The 15,061-nt window shown below is 38.4% G+C and overlaps 1 protein-coding gene across 1 annotated transcript in view; it reads right to left on the bottom strand.

Moving 5' to 3' along the window:
• The window catches only part of LOC148351672 (fibroblast growth factor receptor-like 1), a 68,556-nt gene extending 60,408 nt beyond the window's left edge, over positions 1–8,148 (bottom strand). Inside the window, exons 1-2 of the mRNA XM_088354663.1 lie at positions 7,895–8,148; positions 4,935–5,030 (exon numbers count right to left, since the gene is read on the bottom strand). Coding sequence (XP_088210789.1) covers positions 4,935–4,998 — 64 coding nt within the window. The 5' untranslated portion in view covers positions 4,999–5,030; positions 7,895–8,148. The remainder of the gene's footprint in view (positions 1–4,934; positions 5,031–7,894) is intronic.
• Positions 8,149–15,061: the final 6,913 nt, after the last annotated feature.

Below are 15,061 nucleotides of genomic sequence, written 5' to 3'. Positions count from 1 at the left end.
AAATGTGCTGGGACACATCAGTGGGCACCTCCTCCAACTGCTAGGGGTGCTTGGGGCACCATGGAAGAGGAAGGGCAAGGGGTCCCTATGCTGGAATGGGGGCGGGTGGGCAATTCTCGCTTGGCCCAGGCGCAAAGACTTTCCGATCCAGAAAGAAAGGGAGTGAGGGCCAGGGTGGTTTCCATATGTTTGTGTGCCACAAGGACGGGGGAGCGTGCAGTATCAGATGTCACCTGATGACTGACAGCAACAGGCTTAAAATGCTTTCGTCAAACTCACTGCCTCTGCATTGGCGAAACCGACAGCGGGGGACCGACACGTTCAATGTCGTTATACTGTTTCCACGAAAAAACGAGGGGGTTGTGGGGAGAAAGGGGTCTAGTCTTTATGATTTCATCTACCGTTTTTTCCAGACTATAAGCAGGGTTCGTACACCTTTTTCATGGCAAAATTGGAGCACTTTTTAGGGACTTTCAAAGCCAATTTTACCATATCTCCAGTTCGGTTAAAAGAAAAGAATTCGGCATGAATCATGGATTTTGCAGAGCCACAAATATATCTGTCATTTCCATATGCGATTTTCTATGTTGTGTGTGCATTTAAGACATAGGAGATTTAGGCCTTGAGTAAATCACAAATGTATTTGTTTTTGAGATAAAACCTTCCCTATTTAGTTGTTGGGTAAAAATTAAATATGTAGCTGACATTTTCAGCTGCAGGAAGTTCTTTCGATTACAATTTACCACTGGGAAACGCCATATTCATTTTTTACATGGCCCATAATAAATGTCAATAATTGATACATAATTCTTGCTTTAATAGACAATTTATAGTTCCCTGTTTAGGTGTAGCATGCGCATGTCTTCTTGGGCACAACCCGTAGAAGGCGGTGTTGCTTCATAGGACAATGCCGTAAAAAATAATGCCAGCTGACATTAATCATGATTGAAGAATAAAAGCAATAGCAAAGCGAAGCGACCTGACAGCAGTGTCTGTGTTATTTTTAAGCAGACTTGTTGAGAAACACGGCAACGACTACAAGCATTGATAAGCACTTTACACAAAATTCAAGCACTTTTTAATCCTTGGAAACACAATGTTTAAATTATAGCATTTTCAAGGATTTCAAGCAACTGTAAAAACCCTGTGTAAGGTGCACCCAAAATCTAAATCTGAAAAAAATTGAGTTTGCACTTTATAATCTGGTCCACGGACAAATTTGGAAATGCGTTAGAATATTTAAGCAATTATGCTGACCACAATTGCACAACAATGGTGGCAACAGAGATTGAACCAGAATGCAATAGTAAGAGCACCGAATCTTAACCACCACACCGCTATAGACATTGATGGTTTTTCACAATTGCATAACATAAAGGGAATGGGAATTGAACCTGGATCACAGCAGGGAGAGTACCAGATCCACTAGACCAGTGGTTCTCAATTGTTTGACTTCAGGACCCACAGTCCTACCTCAATTACAAGAAAAGTTCCTCCTCAAATTTATTGAATGAAAAAAAAGTGCAGTTTGAACCAGAGAATATATTGACGTTTTTTACCTAATGGCCAGCAAAACGTCCTTAATATCCCTTATGCTCAATTACCTGCATCTTTTATAAAATCCTAAACATTTCAGACTTAACATGTAGAAACGTGAAATTATATATATATAAATACATGTCAAAACAACTCAAAATTATGTCCTTTTAGCAGAGAAAACCCACTTACTGAACTTAAAAATAATCAACACTGCACTCAAAACTAAATCAAAACAAATGGTGCAATTCAATATTATCCAAGTACACAAAACTAACTCTTTTCTGATTAGCACCAGACCACTAGAAGTACTGTCGACACATGAAAAGGCACTAAGTCTTATCCCATTATCACATTATTTTGAATCACGTTATGATGTGTTAGAGGAGAGAAAATGTTGTTTCACTTTTTATCAACTTAAACTAAGCGTCGTAAGTGACAAACGTTTTAAATATGTGCGACCATGCATTTATTTATACCTTTAAGGATGACCGAGGTACTTCCGATTATGCTGTTCTCTTTATTCAGTTCAGATGTACAGAATTACTTCCCACAATGCCTCTCTCGTCATTTAGTTCAGAATTCCGTGCGCTTTGTAAAGACTTTGCAAGTTGGCTGTACCACGGACCGGTTCAATGTCTGACAATATTCTTGCGGCACAGCCCAAAAATAATGGTTTAGTGGGAAGGATCCGGTGTGTGGAGCGCCGCGATCTGACATTTGATTCCTGTGGCATCCAATTTTATGCAATTGTGACCAGTGATATATTCCGACAGATCAATACTAGTGCAAATACAGCACTTTTTATTTTTTAGCAACCATAGCCCTTTATGTATGAAAAAAATAATCACAAAAGGCTACTTTTTTGGGGCATGCCTAATACTCTGGTGTGCCTTACAGTACGTAAAAAACGTTAAATTTGTCACAAATGTCATCGTGTATCGTTAAATTTTACAGGGGCTGTTTTACAGGGGTGCAGATGCTGCAGCCTGTATTTCTCATGCTGTCGGACACAATCTGTTGTTGCTGCTCGGTGTAACTTGTATTCGCTCTGTTTCCACATGATCGTTCCGAATCATCCTGCAGTGTCTGCCAAGTACTTATCTGTCAGCGCATCTGCATGAGAGGTCTCGACGGAGAAATGATGAGGAGCAGACTTTATTTTACGTCCCATCTGTTCGACAGGGAACAGGAAAAATGGCCCCTAATCTTATTTCGCCTTTGCGACTTGTTTACTCTTGGTGCAGTTGTGTCGCAAAAGCCTGGCCGCCACGCAGTGAATGAAGCTTTGTCTCCGCATTGAGCAAATCTAACCCCCCCACGGACTCCGACCGACCCTTCGAAATAAACATTAGCCCGTTTTCATGCCCCTATGCCGAATGCAGGTAGCCCCTCTACACATGAGATACATTTGTTCCTGAATTGAGCTTGTATTTAGAATTTCTTGTATCTTTAAGAAATTTTCCACATAAGAAATAACTGAAAACGAATCAAGCCGTTCCCGACATCCCAAAATTATCCAAGTTGACTCTAAATAACTATAAAACACAGCTTCCTAAACACGAAAAACACATTCATATTGGGTCTGCAACTAATGATATTTTAATAATTGATGAATCGGTCAATTATTTTTTTCTATGAATTAATAAATCCGAGGGCAGCACGATGGAGCAGTGGTTAGCGCGTGTGCGGCAAAATTCTGAGGTCATAAGATCGAACCTCCTGTGTGGAGTTTGCATGTTCTCCCCGTGCTTGCGGAGGTTTCCTCCGGGCACTCCGGTTTCCTCCGGGCACTCGGGTTTCCTCCCACATTCCAAAAACATGCATGTCAGGTTAATTGGCCGATCCAAATTGTCCCTAGGTGTGAATGAGCGAGTGAGTTGTCTCTCCCTGTGTGCCCTGCGACCGGCTGGCAACCAGTTCAGGGTGTCCCCTGCCCACTGCCCGCAGATAGCTGGGATGGGCTCCAGCACCCTCGCGACCCTACCGAGGATAAGCGGTGCAGATAATGGATGGATGGATGGATGATGAATCTGATTTTTTTTAAACATTCTTTATTTCCTCCTCTTTATTTAAATATTGAAGTTTTAGACAGATAGAAAAAAAGTGGGCAAAACAAAAAAGATTCTATAATATAAAAGCATATGAAATCCAAGTGTTTGTCAAATACCCGAACAACAAATAAAAATACATGCAAATGTATGCGATACAGATGCAATAATGTAAGATGCTTTTTTAGAAAATGCATAAAAAAGGAGAGAGGTACTATCGAAGGAGAATGGGAATACTTTGTCGTTTAAGGGGACCTCATGCATCAAAATATGGTCTCGACTCTCGAGGCACCCCCTACATGTTCGTTTGTTTATAGAAATTAACATTGTATGATAGTTCATGTATTTCTGCCTATTATTCAAATCAATGTTTTTTTTTTACTGAATACTATTTTTGTACCACTAGGAGGCACTGAATATTACACAAAAAGACACCTTTAACATAACATGAGGCTCACCTAGATTCATCTGACATGATTGTCCGCCATTGTGGGACAATGGAATGGACACTGGAATGAAAATGAGAAGAAAAATGGTGTGGTGACCACATTGAGTGTCTGTAGTTAGTGTTCTTGCTTGTGCTTTGAATCACTTGTTTTTAGTTGCACTACACATTCCAGCAACATTAACTGGTCAAATAATACACGCCTATGTATGAATAATATGTAACAATATTGGTGCGCCCTATGGTGCGGAAAATACGGTAAATTAAAAGACAAGTAGAATTGATTAATGGATAAAATCACTAGGCTCTAGTACTACCTATCTCACTTGTTTACAGGTGATTTGTTTAACAAGTGGCTGGTTCTCCTCGACTTCATTTCATAATGTCACTCGTTCCCTCAGATTGCATCAGACATGCTTGCAACAGCCAGCGACACAAGGTGAAATCACAGAGATGGCATCCGTGTGTCATTACTGGTGGTGGGAACCCACTGACAAGCACGCTACACGTTCTCTTTAAAAAGCCATGCGCTGACCCCGGCACGAGAAACTGTGAATTGTGGTCAGTTTCTCGGCCAGTCGGCAGCGGGTGGGCCACGTTCTTTACACAGACTTGTATTCTTTCACCCCGGGAAGCTGATGGATGATGTTTGTTTGGTTAAGCTCTGGAGAATGTGCGCACACACATATGCACGCATGTGAGTAGAAGCAAGTTTGCCCTTCTCTCATTCCCCAGTCAGTGTTGATTTTGGGTTCCTTTTCAGGGTTTTTCACTTACTTTTCAGTCTCTACTTCTCTGTGTGAAAACATTAACCGAGACTTTACCTCCCCTATGCTTGAGTTATAATGAGCTATAAACGCGGGAGCCCAAGTCAAGCAAGAAGGCATTCACATTCATCTCACCTCGTGCACTGTGTACCAGCAAAACGGCCTCCAAGAAGAATAGGACAATCTTCAGGACGGTCATAGCGTCCCGGCACAGCTTTGTTTGCTTTCAAACTGAAACACACATGGGCACAATGTGACATTGTAAATAGGAAATATTATTAGGACACTCCATTAGTAGTTTTTAACATCTGTCTTGATGTTAGTTTTGCAATATGGCTCCATTTTAGATTACTGTCTTCCCCTTGAGGAATATTTTGGGCATGTACCCCATAACCAGTGCAAAGTCATATAACATCTACATCAACTTTTGGCCAAAAATGTTCCCGTTTGATTTAAGTTTTTGAGGTGTTTAGTACAAAATTACCCATTCTGTTGGGATGTTTATAAAGATAATGGGATTTTTTAATCCCGTTTTTCAGGGCTTATTTTACACTATTCATGTCCAGTGTTTGGGATTGTTTGTACACTGCTGACAGAAAATATTGGGTTGAAAAAAACACATTTTGAAGTTGTTTTAAGAAATGTTGTGAGTAAAATTCAATAACCCAGTTTTATCATTATTTTCTACAGTAAGGCAATAAATTCAAGTAACTTATTATTTTAAAATAAAAGACAATCATTTGATTTTAGGGGTTGTTTTAAACTGACATTTTTGTTTATTTAAATGACATAAGCAAATTGTTTTATATAAAACTCACATTTTCATGGGATAATTTAAACTAATTAGTGGATCTCCTCCAGCACCGAACTTCTTTTTGATAAAGGATGTTTTGATAAATCCTACATTGTCTGTTTTAGACATGTTTTAGTCCCAAAATAGGCTAATCTAGAATTGGATATTGCTCAGCCTATCCAGCATTGTGCATATTTAAGCCAAAATTGGTCATTGTTTTGTTAACCTCATCTGAATATGTTCGAATTTAATAACAAAATATCTATGTTTTCTTTACATTACCGGAGTGTATTTTCAGTGTTTTTTTAGCAGTTTTTGCTGGGTGGGATGGGTACCAGATGACCCAAATTGGGTTATTTTTGGACCCACTTGTCTCCAGATTTAAGCCTTCTAAATATAATAGGTATTTGAAGTACATTCTACCTACAATACAGTGAACATTTCTATGTCACGGTTCACGTTTTAGAGTCTTGCTACTTTACTGATTTGCATATTGCATCGTGTTCTGCATTCTGATTGGCTATATACTCTTTATATTGTTTGACTGTACGGTGGTTAATTGTTTAAAAAAATCATACAGCACTTTTAAACAATTGCTTGAGTCTGTAAAAGGGCTTTATTTTTCGTTTTATTGTATAGTAGAGGGGGCAGGACGGCAGCGCAGTGGTTAGCGCGTGTGCGGCACAGTTCTGAGGTCATGGGATCAAACCTTCCTGTGTGGAGTTTGCATGTTCTCCCCGTGTTTACGTGGGTTTCCTCCGGGCACTCGGGTTTCCTCCCACATTCCAAAAACATGCATGTCAGGTTAATTGGCCGATCCAAATTGTCCCTAGGTGTGAATGAGCGAGTGAGTTGTCTGTCTCTGTGTGCCCTGCGACTGGCTGGCAACCAGTTCAGGGGGTCCCCTGCCCACTGCCCGAAGATTGCTGGGATGGGCTCCAGCACCCTTGCGACCATACTGAGGATAAGCGGTGCAGATAATGGATGGATGGATAGTATAGTATTTAATGTTATAATAATTGTATATTAATAAATACAGGTTTGTACTTCAATATCAACAGTGACATGAGGTCAGGGCAGGCAGGTAAGGCAGTGCCTCAACTGTCATCATGGAAATATAAAATGAAAAAAATGATATGGTTGTATTAACTACACAATTTTCGGATTTGCTTTTTCAAAATGGTTGACGTTTATACATTGCTCTCTTGCTATGCCAGCCAAACAATGAATAAGATGTAGGTTTATTTATTTGTAGACATGAATCTCACCGCACATCACTGCCTAGACCATGTACGGAAAACATAAACCCCTCAATAAACCTGGGTTCATTGTACATAATTTAGTATTTGAGTTTCAAATGATTTAAATGTGTATGTTTTTCTTGATATTAGACAAAATATCACATACCGCCTAGACCAGTAGTCCACAACCTTCGTTTTACCACCAACCAGGTTAATATCCGACTATATTCTCATGCCCACAGCCCAATAATAATAATAATAAGCCAAAATTCACTATGAAATCACTAGACAACTAGGAACCTAGACGGCATAAGATAAGGCATTCTATTTTATCTCATCACTATGCCATTTTCACTCACTGTACCACGTTGTACAATGTTGTTTTTGCTGAATTATTTTCCCATAATTCTCCATTATATCGTGGCACCACAAAGTAATGTGATGATGGATAAAGTATAATGCCTTTTCCTTTGTCATCTTTAATCTTCTCAGGATAGAGGTTCCGATTTGATGCTCCCACCGCTGCAATCAGAATTTGATTTCCAGTACAGTATTTGCCAACTACTGCCCAAGAATGCCTTTATGCAATCCGATTTGAGAACAACTGCTCTCCGTTAATTCTATTAATAACGAATCAATACTTTTTCATAAATTTGGAAATTATTTTTGGGTAGCAAAACTCCATTCTACTGTGAAAACATGTTTACTGGATAAACTGTGTATATCTATCTATCGACCCTGGTCATACCCCTCGAGAGGGATGACCGATACTGTATAAATGATTTCAACAAATTATTAGTCACTCCGATTTTTTTAAACCTTGAACTATAAAAAGGAAGTCTGTGGGTTTTTTTTGGTAGGACATTCTTGATTTAGAATGCTGTAAAAGTGGTCCAAAAATTTCTGCCACTGAGTTTCCAGTGATGATACAGTCACATTTAAGGGGAGGGGAGCGGAAAGTTCCTTTAAGGTTTCACTCATGCAGTCCCATTTCAGTTAACTTAAACGTCATTTTAAAAACACATAAATGTGATTATTATCAAAACATATTTTTGACCAACCTGTGTGACAACTCAATGAAGTCAAGCTCGCGGCGGACTCTTGACAGTTTTCGCTAAACTCCGCGTTGGGTCCATGAATCAAAAGTCCCAACGTGAGGACTTCTTTAAAAACTCCGCTAAAAGGCTAAAAGAAAAACCTTGTCGCCGACATTTAAAAAAGGGAACACAGTAAGAAGGACAAGCTTTGTTTCGTCTCCTTCATAAGAGGTACTGTAAACTAAACTATGGGGACCAGCGTGCCACTTTTTTTTTGCCTCCTCTGACCAACAAGTGACTCGTGCCGTGCGCGAGATGACAAAGCGCGTGCTCGCGGAATTCCCTGACCAATCAGAGGCCGAGTTTGTGTTAACCCGTTCATTCCTATGATGCTAGCTAGCGTTAAAACAGGAGCGCTCCAACCTTTCTCAAGCTGAGAGCTACTTTTTCTTACTAATAGGCGTAAAGGGCACCCTCTTTCATATGAAGACTAAAAAGCCATCTAAATAGCCAGATAGAAAGCTAGAAAGAAAGCTAAATAGTTATCTAGAAAGGAGACCAAAATTTAGCTTCATAACTAGCAAAAAAAAGGTAAAATGTTAGCTAGATAGCATACAAATAAATGTAAAATAATACCTAGATAGCTTGCTAAATAACAAAAAAGGGGAAATGTTAGCTAGGTAGAACACAAAAAAATGTAAAATACTCGCTAGATTGCTTAGTAAGTAGCAAAAATAGTAAGATGTTGGCTAGATAGCATGCAAAACATTTCTTAAATGAAAGACTAATAGCTTGCTAAATAGCAAAAAAAAAAAAGGTGAAATGTTGGCTGAATAGCGTGCAAAAAAATGTAAAATGCTAGCCATATAGCTTTCTAAATATCAAAAAAGGTCAAATGTTAGCTAGATAGCATACAAATATCTAAAATAGATAGCTTGCTAAATCTCAAAAAGATCAAAGGTTAACTGGATAGCATACAAAAATCTAAAATATATATCTTGCTAAATAGCAAAAAAAGGTAAAATGATAGCTAGATAGCATGCAAAAGAATGTAAAATGCTAGCTAGATAGCTTGCTAAAAAGCAATCAAGGTAATTTTTTAGCTAGATAGCATACACAAATCCAAAATATGAGCTAGATAGCTTGCTAAATAGCAAAAAAGTCAAATATTAGCTAGATAGCATGCAAAAACATGTAAAATGCTAGCTCGATAGCTTGCTAAATATCTAAAAAGGCGGGATGATAGCTAGCGACAAAGCAAAATGTTAGCCAAATAGCTAGTTAAAAAAAAACGCTAGTATTTTTGCTCATTACCTTTACAAAACCCATAAATTGGGATTCAGTTTGTTGCATTTCCTTTCAAATTAATCCATAAAAAGATGAATAAATACATATGTTTAATACACGAATAGATTCTCATTCTCCCACCTGAATTAATTTCTCGAAAAAAAGTATCAATACTTTAAATTTATTTTGTCCGGGAAACCCTTGAACTGTAATTTATTTATTTGAATTTCTAAAGCAACAACTTATCATGTTATTACTATGTTGTCACTATGTTATTACCAGCTTGATTATTAAAAATAGGGTTGCATAGACTCAGTCAACCATTAAAAAAAAACACTATTACTAGAAAATAACAATGACCCAGCACTGATGAGCTATTTTCAGAACATGTCCGTGGGCACCTCAACTGTCCTCATGGGGCACTCTGGTGCCCACGGGCACTAGATTGGAGACCCCTTCGTTAAAAAAAAAACAAAACACAAGGCTACGGGTGTTGGGGCTGCTCATGGGCGTAACCAGCGTTTTTTGGGTGGTGCTTAAGCATCCTCAAATTCAACCCAAGCACCCCCTAAGATTATAACATTTTTAAAACTTTTTTTTCTTAATCAAGGACAGGATAGGATTCAATATAATGAAAGCGCTAGCTAAACTATATAAAAAGGTAAAACAAAACAAAAATATGAACACTGCAGCGTCGGAAATACTCCACTATCTTAAAGTGGTTCAGTCTATTTGACCGCTTTCGACCCTTCCCGCTCTCCTTTCGCTTGGCTAGTGTCACTTGCGGCATAGCGGCAGAGTCTGTGGAGCCTCCATTGTATCAGGGTGAGATTATGTGATGATGGGAGCCGAAGAGGGGCAAAATTCAATTAAAAAATGATCATTCAAATAATAAAAACGACGTTAAAACAAACTTTCAATTGATGAAAAGGACCTTTCAAAATAAAAAGCCTTTTAAAAATATTTTGAATAAAATGTTATCATAAATGAACAAGGTACATCCCTTTAAGTGAAATAAAAATAGGGTTTTAACCAGCAAGACACTTTAGGTGCTCAGCACTCCCAATGCTCTGAACCTAAAATCACCTCTGCTTATAAACAAAACCGGAGCTGAAAATAAAACTTTGAATTAACAAATTGATCTGCCATTGAGACCCTTGTTTTATCCAATGACACCCTTTTTATAAAATTGTTTTTAGAATATAACTAGATTCGTCTTTATTGACATTATTTGAGAGACATTGTGTAAAAACTCAACACTGCTATGCAAACTCAACACTGTCCTCTAGCGACCAGATAGAGCAGCAGGTTTGCATTCGGGGCGGAGGTAGCTCATGGATGGGTTAGAGTGCTCGTCTTGGAACGAAGGGTGGCAGGTTTTATTCCCAACTCTACCGAGTTAAATGTCGAAGTGTCCTTTTGCAAGGCACTGAACCCCCAATTCCCTCGGAGCCTCGCAGGACTGACGCCGCTATCGGTGTGTGAGTGTGTGTGTCAACGGGTAAGTGGGAAGCACATTGGGAGGTTTTCAGTGACTTGGACTGCTTTATATAAATGAAAACCTTTCACCATATTTTTAGCACAAAATAAACCTAGTTCACAAAAAAATTGATTGATTTGAAAAATAAGCAGAAATATCTAAAACATTTAAATGTGCATTTGTTTTTTTTTAGATTTTTCCAAATACTCCTAGGTCAAGAAATCTCTATCTATTTTACATAAAAGAGGCTCACCTTGCAGTTTGGTCACTTTGAGTCTCCGCGATTTGTAGTTGTAGTCTTCCTTATGTTTTGTAGCACTCGTTGTCAGTGGATTACACAATACGGCAACATCTAGTGATGAAATAATAGACACTGTCCCTTCAAAGGTTTTTGAATTCAACCAAAGCAAAAATGACCATTCTATGTACATTCATAGTTGTCTTTTGTCTTGAAAGACATTTAAAAAAAATTGAGACAAATTTTTGTTGAAAAGTTGAAAGTCTAACAAATTGTACCGAAATGTGTTATTAAAAAAATATTTTAAGAATGGTTAGCAATTGATTAAGATGGGTTTGTTCATTTGGAGATTCCGTATTTTGTAATCCTCCTCGTACTTTGTAGCACTCGTCAATTGCGCTACACAATTCAGTGGTATCTAGTAGTTTAATGTCACACTGTCCCTTTAGCAACATAGTGAACACCGTTAACGAGATTAGACATGTCACTCCAGGATAAACACGTAATAAAGACTTAATAGAGAAAAATCAGATAAATTGTCATGATCACTCATTACCCTCACCTGTGCCCGTTCGTTTGGCGCCAGCTGCTTCTGGTTACCTGATTGGTTCCCGTCCTATTTAAGCTCAGTCCTTTCACTCGCCTGTTGTTAGTCCATCAGCAAACCTGTTTTCACAAGGCAAGCATTTTTGACTCTGATTCCCATCTGTCCTGTTTCGTCACCTGTTTTCCTCTCGTCCGTTCCTGATTTCCCCGTTTGTCTCCTGCTACGACCCCTTTTTTTACTCGGACCACGTACTGATCTCCCGTCCTTTCTAACCACCCGTTTTCCCGTCTAACTACGCTACGATCTCCTGCTCCGTAAGATCCACTTCCGCATTCGGAGCACGCTCCGATCCTGTGAGCGGCTTGCTTCCCGCGTCCAGCGAGCACCGGATCGCTGGCGCGGACTTTCCTCTATATTTTAATGAACTTGTGAGTAACGTTACGCATCTGGGTCCTCCTTCTGTTCTGGTCCTGACATAAATAGGTAGAAATATTTTCAAGGTAGTGCTTGGTTAACTCCCACAAATTGTAGGAAATTACATGTTAATCTTTTTTTGTGTGTTTTCTTGTTTTAATTTAGAATTTGTCGTTTCTGCAAAAAAAAAAAGACATGGCACTCCAGGGTAAAACATGTAATAATGACCTTAAAGAGAAAAAAAAGACTATCCCGATAAATAGGCAAAAAAAAAATCAACATCAAATAAGCAGGCTTAAGAACAATTAAAAAAATATCTACAATATAAAATGCTCAGTTTGTACATGTAATGTAATAAGTGCAAAACTATTTTAACCCTGAGGTTGCAGATCTTACATCCGGAGAAAAACAGATGTCACTGTCTGCAAAACATCAACACTTGAAATGTCCGGTGAACATGCAGGGCATAGGTATCCTTCTTCCACTGGAGGCTTTTGGACACACTCGTGGTGAAACCATCGATCGCAGATGTCACAGCAAATCTTTAAAAAAAAAATAGGTTTATTTGTTACCATGTATAGGCAAGTCCTTTTTTTGCACCCCGTGTCATGTTTGACCTTGTTTGTTGGGTTGATTGATTGATTTAATGACCACATAGACATGTTGGTATAATTTGACATAATTTGTCATTTCTACAACTCAGACAAAGAGTAAAGATCCACACAGAGTTTAACTTTTGCTCAAAAAACATACATTTTTATATTGTCGAGTAGGAACTTTTCAGCTGCCTGTAGTGTAATATAAACTACAGTAACAAATGTTAACCCTTTTATCAATTGATTAGGGAGACATGTATATATACATATATATATTATTAAAGCTATGTCATTAAATACAGTTACCCATAATACAATCAGCCTATCCTCTGATATACTTTATCGAGCTTGTCTTGGATGACCTGGAATGTTAAATGACAGTTTCCAGGTACATTTTGGGAAGTTCAGTTATATATGTGCAACAAGACATTTTTCATGTAAGACTGTAGAGCTGTATGCTAAAGTTTTGCCTTTTGGAATATGAGTGATAACTGATATAACAATAACTGGAAGTAGTCAACAAAGCACTCCAATGGAGGGTCAAGAATGACTACAAAATAATGAAATGTCCACACCCTGGTCCAAACCTTTGCTGACACATAACACAACAAATAACAGTCAAGTCACATTTATTTATCTAGCCCTTAATCACAAAAAATGTCTCAAAGGACTGCACAGGATTACAATGACACAATGACCTGATCTTAAACCAACATGCGGGCAAGGAACAACTCAAAACCTCAGCGTGAGGAAAAAGAGAAACCTTGAGAAGGGGCCTCATAAGTGGTCATCCCCCTTCCCGGATGACCAGGGTGAATTACATTTAGCATTAGAGTACACAAACATAGTAAACACTAGGTAACATGTTGAAAATTTGTCCGGAAAGTGCTTGACAGCAGCGAGAAAATACATAGCATTGGAGAAAATACCAAGGCTATGGGTTGTGGGTCAAGAGTAAGAAAGCTAGCACACTGATTTAAACCATTCAGCATACACAGTGACCTGGAATAATAGCTACAGAGTTTCATTTTGGGATATTGTAAAAAAGCCACTCACCTGATTCTTGAAGTAGATAAGTCGCTATATCTAGTCTCAACTTGTTGACTTCACTTTTTGTGGTTTTGATGGTGATATCTTCTCCTTTTAATACCTTCTCTGCAAACTAAAGAGTTTGATTAGTATTTTAGGAATTAAAAGTAAATACACAACCCATGAAGATAGCAAGATCCATGTTATTACATAACCAATTTGATATGACATTTTTTGACATGAACATCTTGATGGTCAGAGGGCATCCTTATAAAATCCCAATTTAGGTACATGTCATGAACATCCGAAATCTCATGACAACAGGCCCACAGGTCAACATTTAATTTAAATACTGTTCATGAATTTGAAGTTGCCATCATTATGTATGTCATTATTTTAATTTTGAGATTCAAAATGTTGTTATAAAAATTCAGACAGCCTTTTATTTTTTATAAATGTATCTCTAATTACTGTACATTGATTGCAGTATCAAAACATAGCCTACATTATTTGTTAATTTGTAATACACTAAAGGCTTAAATTCCTCCACTTTCTTTTTTGCCAGACAAAGTATTTATGTTTTGGTTCCTTCAGAAAAGAGTTTACATAGTTTATTCCTTCAAATAAACATTACTATTCTCACACTGCTTATTTCTTCCTTGCCTATTTGCAGTCTTTTAACGAAGACGATCACATGTTTTTTTCTCGTATTAAATGTCCCTTTTAATTTCATAAAATAATTTAAGTAAAAATGATTCGACCATTTGGTTATTAAAGATATACATGATTCCTCCCTGATTAATCAACATTATAATTCTTGCTTGAGGGGTTTTATGCGACCAAAAACGCACCCCCTCTTAAAACAGGTTTAGTTGCATCCAGCATAGTGTGCTTTTCACTGTGGGGATATGGGCCCGCCACTACTAACCAGGGTAAATTTCATGGACCTGTGACCTTCATAGCCAGAGATAGATGGGGGTGCATTTCTCGGCAGGCAAAAATGCACTCCCTCTTAAAACAGGTTCAGTTGCATCCAGCAAGGTGTGCTTTTCACTGTGAGGATATGGGCCCACCACTAGTAACAAGGGTAAATTTCATGGGCCTGCGACCTTCATAGCCAGAGATAGATGGGGGGTGCATTTCTCGGCAGCCAGGCTGTTGCAGCCAGGCTAGTCCCTCTCACCAGCATTGTTTACATTTGTTAGGTTGACGTTGGATCATTTGTAGTAGAAAAAAAATGACACCGTTGCTGTGACAATATTAGGCACACGATGATGTGTTTATTCAAGTCAAACACAAAATACAATTATCGACGTGTTACGTCTTCGTTTGACTATGAGAAGAAATCAAACACGTTCGTCTCCCGTTTATATGTTGATGGTTTGACAGTTCCCATCTCATTAGCTACACCGCTTATCCTGGTTTGACACTTGTTTCAGCATAATCAGCTTTATGTTAGCGTGCATAACAGTTTAAATACGAGCGATTTGAGTCGGAAAAGGCAAAATAAACACGTTACCTGCTCAAAAGTGGTTTGAATACGGTGTGCATTACCGCTCGATTAAGTTGTATTACATTCAAACAAATGCAAGACGAAGTG

This window comes from Urocampus carinirostris, chromosome 15 (genome assembly GCF_059441175.1).
Source record: "Urocampus carinirostris isolate Australia breed hairy pipefish chromosome 15, RoL_Ucar_1.0, whole genome shotgun sequence".
NCBI classification, from domain to species: domain Eukaryota; kingdom Metazoa; phylum Chordata; class Actinopteri; order Syngnathiformes; family Syngnathidae; genus Urocampus; species Urocampus carinirostris.
The sequence above is the reverse complement of the archived record's forward strand: the minus strand, read 5'-3'. Positions and strand labels throughout refer to the sequence as shown.